The 22,030-nt window shown below is 37.0% G+C and overlaps 1 protein-coding gene across 1 annotated transcript in view; it reads right to left on the bottom strand.

The window, feature by feature from the left end:
- FANCA (FA complementation group A) overlaps positions 1-8,656 on the bottom strand; it is a 112,381-nt gene extending 103,725 nt beyond the window's left edge. Inside the window, exons 1-7 of the mRNA XM_051973534.1 lie at positions 8,581-8,656; positions 6,967-7,076; positions 6,534-6,630; positions 5,264-5,406; positions 5,087-5,182; positions 3,412-3,485; positions 1,878-1,990 (exon numbers count right to left, since the gene is read on the bottom strand). Coding sequence (XP_051829494.1) covers positions 1,878-1,990; positions 3,412-3,485; positions 5,087-5,182; positions 5,264-5,406; positions 6,534-6,630; positions 6,967-7,076; positions 8,581-8,656 — 709 coding nt within the window. The remainder of the gene's footprint in view (positions 1-1,877; positions 1,991-3,411; positions 3,486-5,086; positions 5,183-5,263; positions 5,407-6,533; positions 6,631-6,966; positions 7,077-8,580) is intronic.
- Positions 8,657-22,030: the final 13,374 nt, after the last annotated feature.

Raw genomic sequence — 22,030 nt, 5'->3', positions numbered from 1 at the left:
AAATTCAATCCAACTTTCAGGGAATCAATGAAAATTTACATATCCAGAGGAACAGGGGGAAGGCAAGCAACAAAGGCTAGAGCATTAACTAAGGTTATGATTTGAGGGTATAGACTATCATAGTACCTAAGAGTTATAGACTGTTGAAATAAATGTAGAAAGATGAAAATTACATCTGGAATCACACATGCAATTACAAAAACATGCCCCTGTTTATACCTCACTTTTTGAAGCATTAAATTCAAATTTTAAATTAAGTGCCTATTTTTATATGCCAGATATCAAACTAGGTGATGGAAATATAAAAACAAAATTAATTAAACAGTTTCTGTCTTCAAGAAGCTTTTTGTTTATTATCAGAAAGACATTTTTTTGGGTAAGTACTATAGTATATACACTAAAAAAAAAAAAAATCTCCATTAAACAGAACTCAACTAACCAAATCCCTCAAAAATAAATTTTAAGTAGTATAAATTTGGAGAGAAAATTATAATTAAAATCAACCATCTATTGGGGATTTTTTTTAACTTAAATAGAATATTTTGAAGAATCTACCATTTAGCACAGTTTTTATATTTTCTTAGTAAAAGTAACAATACTTCTTTTAAAAGAATATTTATGGGGCAGCTAAGTGGTGCAATGGATAGAACAACAGCTCTGAAGTCAGGAAGACCTGAGTTCAAATCTGGATTCAGACACTTAACACTTCCTATCTGAGTGACTTTGAACAAGTCACTTAACTCCAATTGCCTCAGGGGGGGAAAAATTACATTAATGAATTGAGCACTATAAGCACTCAAAGATTCAAATACTTTTAGGCACTAAAACAGAAACAAATATATTTTAAAGATTTCCAATAAAAACTGACCCCCAAATGTTTTGTTTTTTAAAAGTTTAATTTTTAGTTAATAAGAAAATTCAATTATTGAAAAAACCCAATTCTGCAAGCATAATCAATGTTTTACTATGTGAGAGCCTTCTGCTCAAAAAAACTCAAGTGTCTCTTAAAGAGTCAAGCCTATTTCATTAAGCTAAAATTTAAAAATGGTACATCTTTATTAAGTATTTTAGACCATAATTAGAGGAGTTAAGTGACAAGAAATGACTTTATGTACCAAGAAAGTTTTAGAAATATTTTAAGTCTTCTGAGATTTTTAAAAAAGGAAATGTCAATATGCTCACAAAAACAAGCTTCATCTTCCAGCTAAATTATGTTTATTTAGGATTTGACCTTAATCAATGCCTGCTTTAAGAGGCCACTGGCCTCAGAAAGAATAAGAAAAGAGAGGAATGGGCAGAGGGACCTAGAGGCATTTACCAAATCACTGCACTTTGGGTTTTTTGTTTTTCCTATTTCACTTGGTTGGATGTTTGGTTGTCCTTCATTCTTAAAGAGGACTAAAATGACATCACTATTTTAGTGTCGAATCCAGTGTGTCTGACTGTGGCTGATCAGATGATCATGAGCTCAGAATGCTTTGTCACAGGTCAGACACAAATAGTCCCTGTGAACATTTGAGGCAGATTCTCTAACTTTGCATCTCGCATTTCTTCTGGGCTAATTCAATTCTGCTTTGCTCATAGAGCACAGCACCTTCTCTGATGAGGGCACGCCATGCTGGACCGTCCTGTGCTAGTGTCTCCCATGTCATGCAATCAATTCTAAAGCTCTTGAGAAATCTTGAGAGTGTCCTTGTATCGCTTCTAATTTTTTTTTTCTATTTTATTAGAAAAGAGTAAATTGCCCATGATCAGGGAGCACCAGGCTCATTCCAGATTAGATTTCTATGCCCAAGAAATATACAAAGTTTTATTTCTGATAAATTTTCAAATTCTGATCCTAAATTGAAACCAACCTCGTTCTACCTCCAACTTACCAGAAAGTATATGCTCAGCAATGTCCACTTCTTTGATGGCATTTTCTATTTGTTCACACACGAGGAACAAGTTATTAAATACCCAATCCACCACAGTCTGGGAGTCTGAATGGCTGAGAACATACATATTCATAGGCATTTAGCTTGTTTTTGTCTATGTACAACTCTTTTATTTTCTCCAACACTCATTCATTAGGAAACATGAACTAACTGGTAGTAAAAACACTAAGTGCTTCCTATTATTGCCTAACAATATTGCCCAAAAAAGCTCTCAAATCAGAACAATATGTATGAAAATGTGTGGGATATTAGGACAAAAGGGTCTGTTCAGGTCCTCCTAGCAGCAGCAAATACATCAATTTTAGCTTTTTTTTTTTTTATGGTTAATTGCTGAAGGAAAAGTTTAGTCATGATAATAAAGAAATATAAATCAGATTGCATAATTATGGATTCATTTTTAAGGTACCGCCCATGAAACCTTTATGCAAGAAACATGATAAACCCTAAGGCAGAAATACTAAGTAAAAGTAGTGATTATTAGAAACCTGTGGCCTACCAGTGGCATACCATTACCTTATATATTCAAATGGGATATAAAAAGGTCAAAAGGAGAACTCAAAGCAAGATAAACATAGATATCAGTTAGAATAGAAGACTATGGGATAAGAGTATTCCAACTTATACAACTAATCCATCTTTCTACTATCTTTTTGACTTCTATGTTTCAGAACCTAGAATATAATATATATTATATATTAATATAAATCAATACAATTTCTACATTAATATAAATCAATCATACAATAAATCAAAATCAATAGAACAAAACAATACATTAATTGTATTGGGTATTGATTTATACCCATACAAAGCAAGGTATGAACTTTAAAACAAGATTAAATAAGAGTTCACATTGAATAACATATTCAAAGAGCATTTCTCACCTTTACTCATTTCTTTACTGAAGCTTTCCAACTCAGAATTTACTGTCTGATCTTCCTTTCATTCTTTTGCCCAATTTTGACCTTTTCTTTTTTTTCCCCTCTTTAAATTGTCACACCTGCCTGAAACCTGACTATGCAGTTATGAAATAGCTTGTTCATTTTCTAATTATGAACAATTAAAGTCAGCACAATTTCCCTAAGTTCACAGGAATAAATATATGTCTTCTTCCTGCAATGTGCTTACGAAATGGTTAAAATTCCTGTGATGTGAATATTTTATTTATACAAATTAAATGAATTATGCCAAATCACTATTTAAATGAGTAATTTACAAAGCTTTTACAGTCACTTGCAAATGATTTGTTTTCTAAAGGTGGTATTTTCTTAGTCACCTTCATTATGGTTTGATAGTCTTGGCGTTTTGGCTTTTTAAACTATTTTTTATCTTTTAAAAGCAAAAAACTGTTTTTCCAGAAGGTCTCTGGTTTGCCTAATACAAATAATGAATCCTAGATTGAATTGGGCTGCAAGAAACTAATTAGGTTATATTAAAAGCAACTATAATTGTAATTATTCATTACAAGTTTTACCTCTCTATCAGCTCTTCTAAGCCAATAACACTTTTTGAGTGAAGTTGCCAGACAGCTTCAAGTACCAGAGAATGCTATAGAAAAATAATAATAGTAGTATCAGCCTCCTGAGAGCTTTCATATTCCAATCAAATATTCAAAGCTGCTTAAACCCAGGTAGATAAAAAATCCCGGTGTCAATGCTGTCATTCCTCTCCAGGCCTCACTCCTAACTCGATGGAATCTTTCTGTGAGTACTTTCTTCCCATCTCAGCTCCATCTTCAACTTCCTTTTGCGGGTCATCTTCCCCCAGTAGAATGAAAGCTCAGTGAGGGCAGGAACTATCTTTCTTTTTGTTTCTATCTCTACTCCCAATCCTTACATAGTATCTGGCAAATAGTATTTATTAAATGATTGATGACTTAAGATAAAAAAAATTTATTTTCTGATATATGACACCAATAGATACTATTTTTACTTGCTGTTTTCTTAAAATATTTGTAAAATAAAACTAAAGATTTTCAATTTTCTTTATTTCTTCAAATCACATTTTTTTTGTTTTCATGCAAATTTAAAGAAATGTTTTCCTCACAAATATGTCTAGCATATACAAAAAAAAATTTAAAAATAATAAGCATCTCTTTTAAATTTTGTTACTCTATTCTCTTCCATTTTCAAAAGTTTAGGTTTTTATAGATTTCCCTTCTTCCTCCAGCTTTCCACCTAAATATTTGCTATTCTGCACAATTATAGTAGCTATCTCTGAAAAAAACAAAATCTGTTGAGTTTTCAAATTCTTCAAAAGTATAATGGGTAATAATTTTTAAAATCAATGAAGTTTCCTAAGCTTCCTATACAATCCTCAGAGATTTTTCTCCAGAAAACAATGTTTAATGTTTTTAGATAGAAGAAACAACATTTAGATGTTTTCCTCATTCCTTTCTAAAAAATTAATAGTCAAAAGAAGTTAGTTTGGGGACCTCTACAAATAGGTTCACATAAAGCATGAATATATGTATGTGTAATTATATACATATATACATACATACATGTGTGTGTCCATAAGATTATGGAGAGGATATGAGAGCTCAAAATGAAAGGATTTGCCTAGGGTCACACAAGTAATCAGGTGAAGTCCAGTTTCAAAATCCTGATCCTCTGATCCCAAATTCAGTGTCTTTCCATTATACAAAGCTACCCATTCAAAGTACATACTTTTATATAAGCATAAGGTTGTTAAAAATTACTAACATAAATTTAAGTATTAGGTAGATGATGGCATACTAACAAGGAATACTTTAGACATAAATTTTATCAGCCCAAAAGAGACTGGTAAATACAGAAGCCAAAAAGACATGAAAAAATAATCATGCCACACGATGTAACATAGAAGAAAAATTTTGGAATGTATTTTAATTGAAAAATGACTGAAACAAAGCCAAAAGGTAAATATCTTAGCAATATAGCATTTAAAAAACTATGAGATATTAATAATGCTAAGTCATGATAATTTATAGGCTAAAAGAACTGTATCAGGTTTTAGCTTCTGGCTCTCAGAGGTCCCAGTGAGCTCATTTGATCTAATACTATTGAAATGTCAACAAGGATCTAAGAGCACCTTAAAATACTGGACTGAGCTTCCACTGAGTCATCATAATACTGTTCTACTCAGGTGCTACCAAGGAGGCAGTTTACCTGCACCTTCCAAAGTTCTTGACAGAAGGAGACACGACAAAAGAGACCATGTTCCAATAAATCTTGGGCAATATCTAAGAGGGAGGATAATTTCTTCTGAAAATGAGAAAGAAAGCACTTAATCAGTACAATGGAAATAATAATCTTCCAGAAAGCTCAGAAACTGTAGACTCTCACCCTCTGTTCTGAGTTCAGCAAAGCAGCTTGCCTGGATCCCTCTGGAGCCTGACATAGCTGCTCCAGGCTGGAGGCAGCTGTCCGAGCTGACAGGATTCCCACTGGGACACCTAACTTTGATGCTTGCTCTTGTACAGTGGAGACTGAAAAGCAATACAAAACCAGCAGCACTAAACCTGAGGTTGTTTTTTATATTTCTCTAGAAATCTTGTGGTAAAGACATAGTATTATTTTAGTGAAAAGAGCCTAAACAATTCTATCCTTGGGATACAGAATTATAACCTACATTTTACTTACAAGTTTGAAGCTTTTTTCAAAAGTGTTGAGAAAATGGGAAGGAGGTTTTTGGGGAATGGCATCTGGAAGTAAAATTAGCAAAACAATCACTGTTTCTGATGACTAGCAAATTATAAAAGGAACAGCACCTTGTACAAATCTGACACAAAATGTATAAGTCCACAGAATTAGCAGGTCCTTACAAAGAATGTAGTTTTTCCATCTATTCTGGTAAATTACTTTCAAAAAGAGAAGTATGTTTCTCTTTTTGAGAAATCATGTTTGGGGAAAAGAGAGCTATTCAAACACTGACTTTACAATTAGAAATTAATTCTAGCCTGTATATACTCAACTCAGACAAAGCTTCTAGCAGAAAAGTTGAAAATTCACAAATTAAAGTTTATTTACATTCTATTTTATTGAGTAAATGAAAGTAAAGCCTTTGTAAACTTATCACCTGCATATCAGAAATACAGCAATTATCTGCTTCTAAAAATAAGATTTTATGCTTTTAGAAAAGCATATTAAAGCATCAACTGAACCTAGCTCATTGCAATGAAAAAGTTAAATTTAGGAAACTGAAAAATACTTATGGAAATTTTGAAGACATATTTTCAAATACTAAAGGCCATTAATTATATACCTTAAAATTTACCTCTGTACTCAAAGCACCACAATATTCTAACTTTTTAATAATCCTGCCATTTTAGTATAAAAAAATGCAAAGGAGACCCAAGACCTATTAAGTAAATAAAAAATAAATTTAGAATCACAAACTTGGGCAAAATTCAATGAACATTTCTTCCCTGAAGTAAATACTGGCCAGTGTTTATTTTCTAGTTATTCAAAGGAATGTGAAGACTTGGGGGGGTGGGGGGTGGGGAGAGGGTGGAGAGGGAGGAAGGAAGAGGAAGAACTCCCTATTTTTCATCCTTTCCCTCAATATCCCCTTCCTCCATCCACATTTTAAAAATCTGTTTGTATAAAAACTCACCTATAAATGATTTAGAATGAGTTCCTGGCACTCCAGAGATTTCATGGTCAATTAAGCTGGTAAAACACAATGTCTTTTTACATTGTATACCACCTACCTGGAATCAAAAACACAAAGAAAAGAATCTACAAGCTGTGTTTATATAAAAATAAACTGGCAGTACATAATGCTTGACTCTAAGCAAAACTAAAACATTCAAATATTTTAAGATAAAACAAAAAAGTGAAAAAGGTTGAAGACTTATGAGAGCTACTAAATTTATTTTAAAATAACTTTATCTTACTTCTAAACATAAAAATTCTTCCACTAGTTTCTTTTCACCCAGTTAACAAAATTTATTGAGTCTATATTGCTGGATGTTCACTGATGTTCCCAAAGATCTTTATGAAGGTGATGCTTCAGTTGTTAAGTACAAACCAATTAGCCCTCTTACCTCAAGAAATAAGTCATTCAAGTTCTGATGGCGTTTCAGGAGATACACAGCTGCTTCCTGTAGTTTCTGTTCCCTTTCAGGTTTATATTTTTGTTTGTTAACTCTTCCAGCTTCCAAAAAAAAAAAAAATCCATTAAAAAAACCATGATCCACATCTCATGTTTCCACAAGAGATTCACTAATGCACAACATCTATTTGCCCTATGAATATAAAATTTCTCTTCTTAAAAAAGGTCAGTGGTAATAGTAGCAGACAACCCCAATGCCATCTGCTACCCAAACTCCCCTTCTGCTAAGCGGTTCCCAGATCTCCAGAGACCACATGTCGGAAGCCACCTGGTCCACCCTGTACTTGTGTGGCCAGGCTTGGCTAGCCGCCTGAGAGCAGTCCTCACTTTCCATTTCTGTCACTTTTATCCATACCTTCTGGGTCTCCTTCCCAAGCCAGGGGCACCAGGCAAAATATCGATCAACTACGGCTGTCCAACATAACGGGTACACGTGAAATCATTAGAATCTGAACTACAAATTGTTTGACCCAGTCTATTAACCCACCTGCTCAGCTAGTTTTCTCTAAAAGAAAACCAAAAAACTGAGACTTTCAAGTCTGTCACCGCAAATAAATTGTAATCCCTGCTTACTCTTCATGGAATCAAAAAGCAGTTTAGCAGTTAGTCTGTTTCTTCAACAAAGAAATTAAAGGTGAAAATAATGTGAATGAATTCAACAAAATTAAACAATATGAATTGAGGGATGGATTTTGTTGTCGTTGTTCCCTGAGATTTATCTTTGTATTTATATATCCCACACTTCCCAGGTATTACTTAATCCTCCCAACCTTTGGTCTCCAATTCTTTTTAAACACATGTTTTTCATTAATCAATTTGTCGTCACTGGTTAGGATAGTAGGGCAGCCCTTTTTAAACTTTTTTCACTTGTGAGTCTTTATGCCTAAGAATATAGAGACCAGAGTATAGAGGTATATAAAATGGTACACAAATCAAACATTTCCTGATAGTAAATTATAATTTGGTGACACCCTCCACACATACATTCAGTTATGTGCCCACAGTTCAAGAAGCTAGGTGATGGAGAAGAGAAAAAGAAAAATAATCGCTAACATTTGTGTAGTGCTTCCCTTGCGCTCAGCACTTAATAAAGTGCTGTTGTCGTCCTGATAATCACGTGCTATTGTTAGTCCCATTTTACAGTTGAGGAAACGGAGGCAGACCAGAAGCCAACTGGCTGGTCCGAGAAAACGGAGTGGGAGAGGAAGGCAATATAGACAGGAAGGATCGGAGCTCCCGCGGGCCCAACTTTCAGGAGGGGATGACGGGAGGGGAAGAGAGGTCAGAGGAGGAATGGACACAAGAAGGGGGAGGAAAGGAGGGGACACTGGGAGGGAAGGATTTTGGGAGAGGGAGAGAGGAAGGGACCGGAACACGAAAAGGAGAGAGAGGGGTATAACGTCTTTCCCTGAAAAGGGGGGCGGGGCCGGGGGCAGGAGGAAAGGCCACCTCTGGCCAGCCGGCCAAAGTGTCCGTCTCCGCCGGCCTCTCCCGTGACAGGGCGGCCTGGTCTCACCCTCCCGCCTCTTTTCCCGCTGCCACATACCCAGCAGCTCGGACAAGGGCCTCCTGCGCCGGCTAGTTGCCGGTACTAGGGGCGAGTCCGCCGGCCCCGCAGACATAGCGAGGGCTCCACATTCAACCCCGCCGCTCTAGCGCGCGCTTCCCCTCACTCCCGCGTTCGCCCTGCTTGCTCATTGGCCACGACGAAGTCTGGGAAGTCACTGGATGCTGGCTCCGAGGCCCCGCCTCCCTGTGGCTAAAGAAAAAATTACCTGCCCTCCTCTAGAAGCCATCTTGGTAGTGGCGATTGGAAGCCCTTTGGGGCGGCCATCTTTGTAGTGGCAAAGAATGAAGGCAGGGGATGGAAGCGCATGCGTGTATGTTTTCTTCTCTTTAACCTCATCTGAGCAGAGATTTTAGATTTAGAACTAGGCCACCTGTCCAGTACAAATGAGGAAAATGCGGCGGCGGGAGTGGGGAAGGGAAGGAAGAGGTGTTAAGTGACTGTCCGACATCACCTAAAATGGCGGGGTGGAATCAGAGGCCCGAGGCCTCCTACTCCAAAGCCGCTCTATCAGGAAGAGAACCCTCATCTTCTCTTCCAAGAAAGACGGAGCTGCATCCTTGGTCAGGACTCGGGAATTCAGCGACCTGGATGTTTTGGGAAAAGGTCCGTCGCCTTCTGACTCCAAACTTGGCCCGTTTGTAGGAGGGGAGTTGGGCTTGCGATCTACCTCCCGCCGAGAACGTGATGAAAAGACCAGATCTGAAAAGTGCTTTCGCTTCGAGGTTGTTCTTTAAACGCTCTGAAAGGACACAGCATCGTTACTACTTATCGAGCCTTGTTTGCAGAGGAGCCTTGGCGGGTAGCATGGCCATTCAGTCTTGTGACCTTCAAGTGGGAGACTCTGAATCCCCCAGTGTGGAGAGCAGGCTAAGGCTCTCCTTAGGGAAAACAGGCCTTGTTCCCGGGAGCTGACGGACCAACGCTGAGAAGTAAAGAAAATGAGATGCAAGAAATTCAGGCTGAGGAAGGCTGAAAATTCAGGAATGCACTGAAAATGAGATAAATGGAAAATGGAGAGCATAAAGAGAGGGCAAAAAAGCAAGTATGTGGGCGGAAAGGACGGACGCTATATATAAAGAACAAAAAGGGAAGGACAGCAGGATTGAGGACATGAGGTCAAGGGGTAGAACAAAGAGGAAGGCGGGAAAAACAGAAGAGGGCAGCGACATATTTTGGAGGTAACAAAGGAGAGCAGACGGTAGCAATTTGAGAAGAATCTCTAGATTCTTTCTAAATGGATGGAGCCAGAAGCTTGGACCAATTAGTGTAGGAGGCAAACACAGGGATGTTGGAAAGAGCCTTGGATATGATGTCGGAAGACTTGAGTTTAAATCCCAGGTTTTGCTACTTACTACTTGTGGTGATCTCATTAGTTACTATAGGTTCAATTAGCATCTCTATGCAGATGACTCCCAAGTCTCCCTCCTGATCTCCTATTACACATCACTAACAGCCTATTGGACATTTTAACTAGGCGTCCTATAGAAATCTCAAATTCAACATATTCAAAACAGAGCTCATTATCTTTCCCAACATTTGTTGATGTTCAGTAGTTTTCAGTCATGTCCAATTCTTCATGATCCCGTTTGGGGTTTTCTTGGCAAAGATTGGAGAGTGGTTTGCCACTTACTTCAAGGTTGCCATCATCCTTCTATACAGTCAGGCTTTACAACCTTGGGGTTATCCTCACTCTTCACAAATCCAACCGGTTGCCAACAGAATCTTGTTGATTCTGCCCCAATTATATCTTCTGTATGTATTCTGGTCTCTCTGTGCACATGACCATCACTTTAGCCCAGGTTCTCTGCTCCTTAACCATTGCAATGATCTCCTACTTGATTTCCCTGCCTAAGTCTCTACCCTCTCTAATTTATCTTCCATAGAGATGCCAAATTCATTTTCCTAAAGCACAAGTCCAGTGATGTCACACCCTACTCTGAACTCCTCTAAGATGTTATACAAACTTTTTTCTGTATTATATACAGATCTTCTCAACATGGCTCCAATTAGCCTTTCTAGACATATATATTTTTCTCCTTTATAGATTCTTTTGTCCAACCAAAGTGACCTCTTCACATTTCCCCACATATAACATCCCATCTATTTCAAGAAAAGAATAAAACAACAAGCAAAGGAGTTCAAATCTGGTCCTGAGTTGTGGCTGCTCATTTAACCCTCTTTGCCTCAATTTCCTCTTTGTCAGTGTTACTACAATCTTAAGCAGCAAGAAAGTTCCCCACTTCTCTATCACTGTTTCTTCTGATTCTTTTCCCCAAATTCCTACCTTTACCTCCAGTCCTCCATCTGCCCAGTTTACTGAGTCTTTCCATGTACTTTCTTTATTCCTGGCTCTGGAACCAAATAGGTACTCTGTCCTATATGACAATTTTTTAAAATAACTTTTTATGGACAGAACCCATGCCAGGGTAATTTTTTACAGCATTATCCCTTGCATTCACTTCTGTTCCGACTTTTCCCCTCCCTCCCTCCATCCCCTCCCCCAAATGGCAAGCAGTCTTTTACATGTTAAATAGGTTACAGTATATCCTAGATACAATATATGTGTGCAGAATCGAACAGTTCTCTTGTTGCACAGGGAGAATTGGATTCAGAAGGTAAAAATAACCCGGGAAGAAAAACAAAAATGCAAGCAGTTTATATTCATTTCCTAGTGTTCTTTCTTTGGGTGTAGCTGCTTCTGTCCATCCTTGATCAATTGAAACTGAATTAACTCTCTTTATCAAAGCGATATGACAATTTTTATATGGAAATGGTCAAGAAGGAGGGAAAGAAAACTAATTCAGATGGAATTTCACTTTGACATTGTCCCATTTTAGATATTTAGATATGACAGGGACAAATCTCTGGAATAAATATTGAGCATACATACACTCATGCCCTTCAAAGTAGGAAAAGGTTGAAATTCGTATCATGAGAATCAATAAGAATAACTGCCTCAAGGAAAACTGATGATCTCTAATGGCCTTTGAGAATTCCCAGTGGTTTGAGCATTTCTAACCTCAATTCCCTCGTAAAGACGCTTCAGAAAATTTCCAAACCTGTTTAGCACTTAGCAGATAACCATAACCATCTTGTAATTTATACTCCCTTTTTTGTCTTTCAGTTGAAATGATGTCCCTCTTGAACTGCCTGCCCCATTATAGATTTTCTGGTTTTCATGATTGGAAGGGCAGTCAGGAAGATTTATTGATTCACTACTATCACAATTAGTGTTCTCCGTGTCCAAAAGAGCTGAGAGGTAGGAAGTGGAGCAGGAACTATTGTAAGAATAGACAGAAAACAAAAGATTGGGGAAATATTTAGAGAAGACATCTCGACTCTGAAGAGGGTTGAAACTGATCTTTTCCCATTCACATATTTGAGCATAGTTTGTGTTCAAAATTATTTTTTGCACTCAGAACAGATGCAAATTAGAGAGGATAGATAGAAAGATAAAGAGAGAAGCCTCCATTCTCAATTATAAGCAGAGAGGAATCCTCAAAGTGATCTTGAGTGTTATTTTATTCTAGTCAAGTTCTAAGCCTTTGCCTATCACCACAAACCAAGCCAGTATCATAGATTTTATTTTCATAGAGCTAGAAACCTTAACATTTATAGAATCATAGATATAGAGTTACCCTATAGAGTTCATCTACTTCAGTCCTCTCAATTTACAAATGATGAAACTGAGTAAGATTATAATAATCATAAGATTTCAATCAGGTCTTTGACTCCACAGTCAATGCCATTTCCACTGTGCCACATTATGTCTTAAATTAATTTGGTTTTGTTTGTTTGTTTGTTTTTGAAGGAAATCAGGGTTAAGTGATTTCACCAGAATCACACAGCTAGTAAATATCAGATTTGAATTGTAGATTTTCCTGACTCCCAGACTGATTGGTGCTCTATCTACTGGACCACTCAGGGGTCCTCAAACTTTTTAAATAGGCGGCCAGTTCACTGTCCCTCAGACTATTGGAGGACTGGACTATAGTAAAAACAAAAACTTTGTTTTGTGGGCCTTTAAATAAAGAAATTTCATAACCCTGGGTGAGGGGGATAATCATCCTCAGCTGCTTCATCTGGCCTGCCGGCTGTAGTTTGAGGACCCCCTAGATCCTAGCTGCCCCCTCTCACATTAATTTTTGAAAAGTTTACTAAGCTTTGGGGAGCTGTTCCTCAGTTATGTCATCCTCTAAATGCTTGCAATGAATTGAAGATTAGAGCAGACAAGTCTAAATTTCTTTTGATGAGTAATAAAAATCACACACTCAGGCTCATCTCAAGCATTAATCAATTCCACTTGCCCAGTTCTGAAGGGCAGACACAACAGATCCAAATTCTTAGAAGTATCCAAATACATATTTCAAAACCAAGAGCAAACACCTATTATAAAAACAAACAGCACCTAAATGCAGAAATGATACACTGGTTTCAGAGGTTGGTTGGCCTGTCTAAGGCACAAGTTGGGGAATTTTGGAAGCTTGTTCCAACTCTGTGATTCTTTGACCAGCTTCCACTGAAACACACCAGTTAAAAACTGCAAAATTCCATTGCCTTAAAATCCACTAGAATCAGACTATTAAAAAAAAAAGCTACTTAATAATTGTGTTGTTTTATTTTCAATGAGTAGGAATTTCTTTTGGCATCATTTACATTTCATGTAATTGCCATAATAGGGTACACAAATGTTGAATGTATTGAATTATATTTTTAGAAACTCATTAATTATATTAAGGGCATAGGACCCATCCCATGGAGCATGTGTGGAATGGGCCTGAGCCCTGGCCCTTTCCATTAGGCCTGACTTGTCTCTGACCTGTCCTTGGGCCCGTTAGCAAAGGACCAGAGTACATTTACTCCATTGGGAGGGGTTAGAATTCAGCCCATCCCACATATGCTCCATGGAATAGACCCTGAAATCCTTAATACAGCAAGAGTTTCTATAAATATATATCCCACTCAGCATTTGTGTGTCCTATATTAACCTTGCATATGTCCCAGAAAGCACTAAATAATTGTATCGAGATAACTAAAAACCAAAAGTATAAATAAATCTCCTTCTTGGAAAATAAAACAACACAACAAGCTATAAGGTGTTAACAGTTGCTTTCTACTGATTGGAGGGCAGAGGAGGAAGCTCTTTTCAAAACCTCCATTTAAGTACAGTGCCCAGGCCATCTCTTTATTTTCTATCTGGTTGTATTCTGGATTTTTCCATCATTCTATATACCCTCCCTGGTTTAGGTATCTTCCCTCCTTACTCTCTTATTCAGCTTCCTTATTGGCTTCCCCAGTTAGATTTTTAAAGTTCTTTTAGTATGTATGGCCCATGCATACATTTGTATCTCCAGCTTTTGGCATAGTACCTTACACACAGTAGGTGCTTAATTGATGTTTATCAACATCAAAAATAAATCTGAACAAACCATAAAGCCTTTTCCCTCCCCCCTCCTTTTTGGAACATCTCGATTCCAAACATGCCTGTTTTTGCTTGTCTCTCTTTGAATTCAAGGAAAAGTTGTAATTAAATAGGCAGAGGGCACCTTTGTTCTAGAAGATTCTTTCCCTCAGTGAAGTTAGGGCATCAAAGTGGAGGGAGAGAGGGGAATTCCTGGGGTCCTTCCATTACTAAGTTCCAAAATTGCTCCATGATACAAACCAAAGAATGAACCTCTCTGTGCCTTGGTTTTCCCATCTCTAAAATAGTGCTGCTGGTGCTCAGCACTTTCCCATGGAGGTTGTGAAGTTTAGGTGGTTTTTTTCATAAAGCTTTGAAGTTAGTCCATGAAAGTACAAAGGACTGCACTCCATGCCAAGTCTAAACATTTAGAAACTGACCCAGAGCCAAAAGGTAGTCTCAAGTCAACAAAGAGAAATGTATGCAAGCAGAAACTCCCACACCAAATATTCCAGCTGGGTATCATCTAGGAGAGTGCTACTACTGAGTAAGTGCTTCCTCTGCCAGCTATTCCCATTGTCACAAAGCAATCTGTAAAAAAAAAAAAAGAAAAACCTTATGCTGCCAAAACCTGTACTTCTCTGCACATTTCCTAAGCGAATGATGTAGCACTCCTTTGAAAAAAATCTGATTCTGTGAGAAAAAAAGTGGGTGGATCCTTTCTTCAAAATTACATTTACAAGGTGCTTTGAATTTTAGAATAAGGCTAAGTAGGTGCAGCAGTCTGTTTAAAAAAATGCAATGGAGATATAGATTGGAAGAGGAAAAGAGGTGTTAGAGTGAGGGGGGAAACCCTTTTTAAAAGCAAAGTCTTTCACCGGTCACAGCTATCATAATTGAATCACAAGGCTCAGATCACAAAAAAGGCTATTTAAGTTAAACTCCCAGTCTCTGTCTCTCTCTGTCTCTCTGTCTCTCTCTTTGTCTCTGTCTCTGTCTCTCTCTCTCTGTCTCTGTCTCTCTCTCTCTGTCTCTCTGTCTCTGTCTCTCTCTTTGTCTCTGTCTCTCTGTCTCTCTCTCTCTGTCTCTGTCTCTCTCTGTCTCTCTCTCTCCTCATAATCCAACTGAAAAGGCAAGAGGGAGAAGGGTAGGAGAAAGCAGAAAAGAAGAATGATAGCATTTATAATTCAGTAAGGACAAAATTCTGCCTTCCCTCAGGCTCAATAAGCTTGAGCAGTTAAGAATGACAAGCAGAAGCTAGGTTCTCTTTCTCCAAAAGAAAGGATTAAGTTAAACATAGAACAATAGATAGAATGAAGAAAATGGCCGCCCCCTCTGTGAGTGAATATACATGTGGCACAAGCAAAAAACAACTTGAATGCAGAAACAAAACAGGAAAGAATTAACAGTAAGGAAATTATTTTGTGTAGAATGAAAAAAGCAGGATTAAATCTCTATAGCAGCAAAGTAAGGGATGAATGCTTGGAAAACCCTCAATATATGGTGAAGCTGTAAATTGGTCCAACCATTCTGAAAAGCAATTTGAAATTGTGGAAATAATGACAAGAACATCCACATTCTTTGACCTAGAGATATTCCTGCTAGATATGTGACCACAAGGAGGCAAAAAGCCCTATTTTTATAGCAAAATATCCATAGCAGCTCATTAGTTGGGGATTGAGTGCCCATCAATAGGGGGAATGACTTAAAAGGTTTTTACATAGATATAATTGAATATTACCATACTATAAGAAAGGATAATTTAATACATCTGAAATGAGGCAGAGGGAAGTAATATAACAATATATACAATGAATACATCGATGTAAAAAGACCCTGCTCTCAAAGAGGTCACAGGTTAATGAAGGAGACACCTTCAAGCAAGGTGTAGAGAAGACTGATAATCTCCAAGATAGGCTCAGAGTGAAGAATCTTTAAGATTCAGAAAGACTAGAAAAGGCTCCTTGTAGAAAATGAGACTTTGGCTGAAGACTTGAAGGAAGCCACAGAAACCATGAAATGAGAATTCCAAGCAGGGGGACAAGCAGCCAATGAAAAGAATAATAATAAATAGACTAATACTTTAAAGTTTGCAAACATGCTTAAAATATTATTTCATATCCTCATAAGACTTTGGGAGATAAGTCCCATTTTACAGAGAAGGAAACTGAAGTAGACAGTGTTTAGGTGTTTTGCCCAAGGCCACGAAATTAATATCTAAAGCCAGATTTGAGTTCAGTTTTCCTGTTATCTGGCTATCTCTGATTCTACTGATATGTTCAGTAACACAGATTTATTTCGCCCTCTCAGAATTTAGAAAGGAGATACTGAGTCTCTAGCTAATACAAGTAGAGAAATAGATATTATGAAATTTTACCCAGCAATGTACCATGATCAATTGTGAATGAATTAACTATTCTGAGCAATACAGTGACATAAAACAATTCCAAAGAACTTAAGATGAAAAATGATATCTACTTCCAAAGAACTGATGGACTCTGAATGAAAATCAAAACGTACTTTTTTGGTCTAACTTTTCTTTTTTTTTTTCAGTCTGTGTTTTCTTTTGCAACATGGCTAATATGGAAATACATTTTGATTGACTTCACATGTATAAAATATACCAAAATCCTTGTCTTCACAGGAAAGGGGAGGGGAAAGAAGGGAGAAAAAATTGGAATTTTTAAAAAATGAGTTTTTAAAACAAATTTTACATATAATTGAGAAGAAAAAAAGAAAAGAAATAAATTTTATTCCTTAACTATCATTAATTTGCAATCCAAGAACAAAAAATCAAACCTAACTCTACCACTTACTTCCTGTGTAATACAGCAAGTCATCAATCCTTTCTTAATCTCAGTTTCCTTATCTATAAAATGAAAGGGTCAGACTAGGTAAGTCTAAGGATTAATTCTTTGTCCATGAACCAACCTACGTTTTATTATAGAATAGAAATGGGAATATCCCTGAGTCACATCAATCGCCAATATTTCTGGGTTACATTTTGAGGCTTGGTTTTTTCATCCTGGAGCAGGATATAGCTGTTTTGTTGTCTGGTAGCTGAAAACCAGACTGAGATTCTCTTACTCCACTCAGTCTTTCTCAGGGGCTGGGTTTAGTCTTCCTTTCTCTGGAAATTATTGCAGTCCTGTGTTTTAAAAGAAGTAATCAAAGCCTCAGCTTTCCCTTAACACTGAACGGACACTGAATGCTGAATAAAAACAAAGAATTCTTGCATGACAAATTTAGGGGCAGGGAAAGAAAAAGTAACACAAGATAGCTTGTTCTAGGTATAGACAATGAAAGTGGGAATGACATCCCCCAGATATTTTATTTCCTACCTCCACAACATGAACAACAATCCTTTACTCTCTTAAACCTCAGATGAAGAAATATGGTAGAGGAAGATAGGCCAGGAGAGGAGCACCTACTTTGACAACTGGACCCAGGAGTTGCAGCCCATAGCTAGTGGGCAAAAGACTGGAGGCAGTCACATCACACGAGACAGGTCGGTACGGGATTGAAAGGTACAGACGTGATAGGTCAGAGGACAGATGGAGTTGGAATGGGGTAGGGAAGAACTGCATCCCTCTGTCAGATCTCTTCTGTTCCCCCAAGGATCTGCCCTTGCCCTCATCATCCCTAGAGTCAGAAGGCTCGTCACCCTCAGGAGTTGAATCTGAAAGCCTCCTTGTTGTTTTTGAGCCAACGCTCATGGGAAGAAACACTAAGCCCACTTTACTGAATTGCTACAGGAAAAGAACCACCACCTCAGTCTTCTGTAAACATCAAACACCCACATACCAGGCTCCCAGAACCCCATTAGGATTCAGGCCTTGGACAACAAGTCTAAGCAGGAGCCAAATTCATTATCTGCAAGCAGAGTATCTTCTAATCTAAACACACATCACCCCCACTACCACCACCACTTTGGGAAAAGGCAATGGAAATGACCCTGAGTTCAAATTCAGTCAGATTCCTGGAAACCAACTAATGAGTATATATTGATGTAGGTGCTTGGATCTAGTTTATTACCTTTTCTTAACATGTATAGAAAAAAATAGACTGATATTACCTTCCACTGTCATAAGACCCAGGCAGTAGGAGCCCTAATCAAACTGGATCTTCCATCATTATATAACTGGCAAACTTCAAGCTTTCTTCAGCCATTATTCCTACTCTGGTCTCACTTGACTCCTTTCACAGGCCAGCCATAAGATTGCCTAGCTCATCCATGCACTTAAATCTCTACTACTAAATCTATTGTCGCCTAACAACATAGCAATCCCTAGAAGGACTTTTCTAGTAGGACTATGGCTTAAGAATTTGGAATTTGAAGTTAAACTATTATTTCCATGTAAAAGTTAGGTCAGATTACTGTCTCTGAGCCTCCTGAAGCAGCTGGATGGTGTAATGGATAGAGTGTTGGTCAAATCATTCAGTCTTTCTGGTCCCAGTTTTCTCATCTGCAAAATGGGGATCACAGCAGCCCCCATCCCACCAGCTGGTTGCAGGGATCAAATGAGATAATATTGTGAAGTGTTCTGCAAACCATAAAGCTATGTAAATGTTAATTATTATTCCAGTGCCTAAGGAAGAGGTAGACCTCTTCAAGACAAGAACAATCAATTTTCAGTCTCCTTCCAGAACTTGTCTCTTCTAATATTCTCTCTCATAGCTTCATACATTTGGAGTGGGAAGAGAGTTTAGAGGTTAATTCAATATCCTAACTTTGCAAATAAAGAAATGGTAGTTCAGTGGCATATATATATAATGTGAGGCAACATCTGAACTGAACTGATGACATCCTGATTTCAAACATATTGCTCTATCTGCTTCAGTGACACTGCCTCTTTATATAGACATATGTTCTATTTTCTATATGACTGCTTAGAATTTTTTTTTAATTTAAATTTCTATATGTCCCATCAGCATCTTGAATTCAACCTGTATAAAATGAAACTCAGGTTCCCTGGCTAAACGTATTTTTCTTCCAAATTTTTCTGTTTCTGCTGAGGGTTTTATTATCTTCCAAAGCACTCACTTTTACAATCTCAAGGTCATTCTTGATTCATCCCTCTTCCCTCCAGTTTTGTTGATTCTATTTCCATAATATCTGTCATGTTTTGACTGATATGACTGACCACTGCATTAATTCAGAACCTCTCATCTAAACTACTGAAGCGCCAAGAGAACTGTTTGATTCTGCACACATATATTGTATCTAGGATATACTGTAACCTATTTAACATATAAAGGACTCCTTGCCATCTGGGGGAGGGGGTAGAGGGAGGGAGAGGAAAAATCAGAACAGAAGTGAGTGTAAGGGATAATGCTGTAAAAAATTACCCTGGCATGGGTTTTGTCAATAAAAATTTTTAATAAATAAATAAAAAATAAAAATCAACTACTGAAGCGCTTTGCTTCTGTTTTTTCTCTTTTCCAGTTCATTTTCTACAGAGTTTCCAAAAATAATCTCCCAAAAGCACAGGCCTGACAATATCATTTTCTTTTTTTTTTTAATTAAAGCTTTTTATTTATAAAACGTATGCATGGGTAATCTTTCAACATTGACCCTTGCAAAGCCTTCTGTTCCAAATTATCCTCTCCTTCCCCTCACCCTTCCCTAGGTTGCAGGTAGTCCAAATACATGTTAAATGTGTTAGAAAATATATTAAATTTGTGTACATATTTATATATATGTATACATATTTCTATAGTTATCTTGCACAAGAAAAATCAGATCAATAAGGAAAAAAACTGAGAAAGAAAACAGAATGCAAGCAAACAACAACAGAAAGAGTGAGATTGCTATGTTGTGGTCCACACTCAGCTTCCACAGTTCTCTCTTTAGGTGTAGATGGCTCTCTTCATCACTGAACAATTGGAACTAGTTTGAATCATCTCATTGTTGAAGAGAACCACGTCCATCAGAATTGATCATCATATAGTATTGTTGTTGAAGTATATCATGATCTCCTGGTCCTGCTCATTTCACTCAGCATCAGTTCATGTAAGTCTCTCCAGGCCTTTCTGAAATCATCCTGCTGGTCATTTCTTATAAAACAATAATATTCCATAACATTCATATACCATAACTTATTCAGCCATTCTCCAATTGATGGGCATCCACTCAGTTTCTAGTTTCTGGCCACTACAAAAAGGGCTGCCACAAACATTCTTGTACATGTGGGTACCTTTCCCTTCTTTAATATCTCTTTGGGATATAATCCCAGTAGAAACACTGCTGGATCAAAGCGTATGCACAGCTTGATAACTTTTTGAGCATAGTTAACAGATTGCTCTCCAGAATGGTTGGATCCATTCACAGTTCAGTGTCCCAGTTTTCCCACATCCCCTCCGACATTCGTCATTATCTTTCCCTGTCATTCTAGCCAATGTGAAAGGTGTGTAGTGGTATCACAGAGTTGTCTTAATTTGCATTTCTCTGATCAATAGTAATTTGGAGCATCTTTTCATATGATTACAAATATTTTCAGTTTCTTCATCTGAAAATTGTTCGTATCCTTTGATCATTTATCAGACAATATCATTTTCTTCCTCAAAAAAATCTTCAGTGGTTATAAGGAACAGACACAAATACATAAGATCGAGAGTGATTCCCAAAGATTGTCAAAGGATAGACACAGTTTTCTAAATAAAAATTAAAAACTATCAACAGCCATATGATAACATGTTGCATAATCATAATCATAAGAGAAATGCAAATTTTAAAAAATTCTGATGTTTTGACTCACTTCCAGGGAATTGGCAAAGATAAAAAAAAAATTAGAAAGAGTTGCTATTGGGGGAACATGGAATAATATATAATATACACTGATGTCCTGCTGGTAGAGCTTGAATTGGAAACAATTTGGAATTATGTGATAAAATTAAAGTGTTCCTATCCTCTATCTTATAGATCCAACTAGTAGAGATATATTCCAAGGAGGTCAAAGACAGAAAGTTTCAGTACCCACATATTAACACATACATACAAACACATACATATTCTTTTGTAATAATAAAGAGAACTTTTTGTATGTGTAAATTGAATAGAAAGGGAATAGTTCAACCAACTGATATATTAATGCAATGGCAAACTCTTATGAAGTAAGAAATGATGAATTTCTGTGTAATTGTGAGAAATGTAGTAAGATTTGTATGAACAAATACAGTCTGAAATGAGGATTGATAAAAACAATATGCATGAATTCAATAATATAAATGGCAAGGACATTTAATGGAAACTGAATTCTGAGTAACATAGTCCCAGTGAATGCATTAGTAATTATAGGTTACTATTCTTGTCAGAGAAGGAGAGTACCATAGTAGTAAAACATAATATATACTGCCAGATGTGGTCACTATTAGGTGTCTTTTTTGGGGGAAGAGAGACTTTGTTTTTTGGTTTGTTTCTGCTAAAGTCATTTTTCTTTGTTACATGAGCCGTGTTCATTTCTAAGGGAGAGGAAATATCAAGTAATGACATTGATAAAAGAAATAAAGGCAACAATAAAACATTTTAAGAAATTCAGTGACTTTCTAATATTTTTAAAATAAAATGCAAGCTCCTCAGCCTAAAACTAAAAGCTCTTCACAATTTGATTCCCACCTTGAATGATCTTTGGACTAGAAAGAACAGATCAAAAAAGGCTGATAGGTAGATGATACCCAAGATAAGAAGATAGTAAGAGAGTACCTAGTTGCCCTGAATGAGTTCAATTGACCAAGCCCAAATGAACTACATTTTAGGGTACTGGGGGGAAAATAAATTAACAAATAACAGATGTGATTATTGGTGAACTCTCAGTGAGCTTTGAAAGATTATAAAGAATAAAAGGTAATGTAGGACTAGAGAAAAGGCAGATGTCTTAGCTTTTAAATAAAGAAAAAAACATTATCTGCAAACTAAACCCTTATGATCTTAACTTTGATTCCTGGCAAAATTCTACAATATATTATTAAAGGGATGGCTAATCAACAACTAAAAAAAGAAACTATCACAGAGCATCAATAGCTCCA

Source organism: Antechinus flavipes, chromosome 2 (assembly GCF_016432865.1).
Source record: "Antechinus flavipes isolate AdamAnt ecotype Samford, QLD, Australia chromosome 2, AdamAnt_v2, whole genome shotgun sequence".
Lineage (NCBI taxonomy): Eukaryota > Metazoa > Chordata > Mammalia > Dasyuromorphia > Dasyuridae > Antechinus > Antechinus flavipes.
Note: the sequence above shows the minus strand (reverse complement) of the source record. Positions and strands in the feature narration are given on the sequence as shown.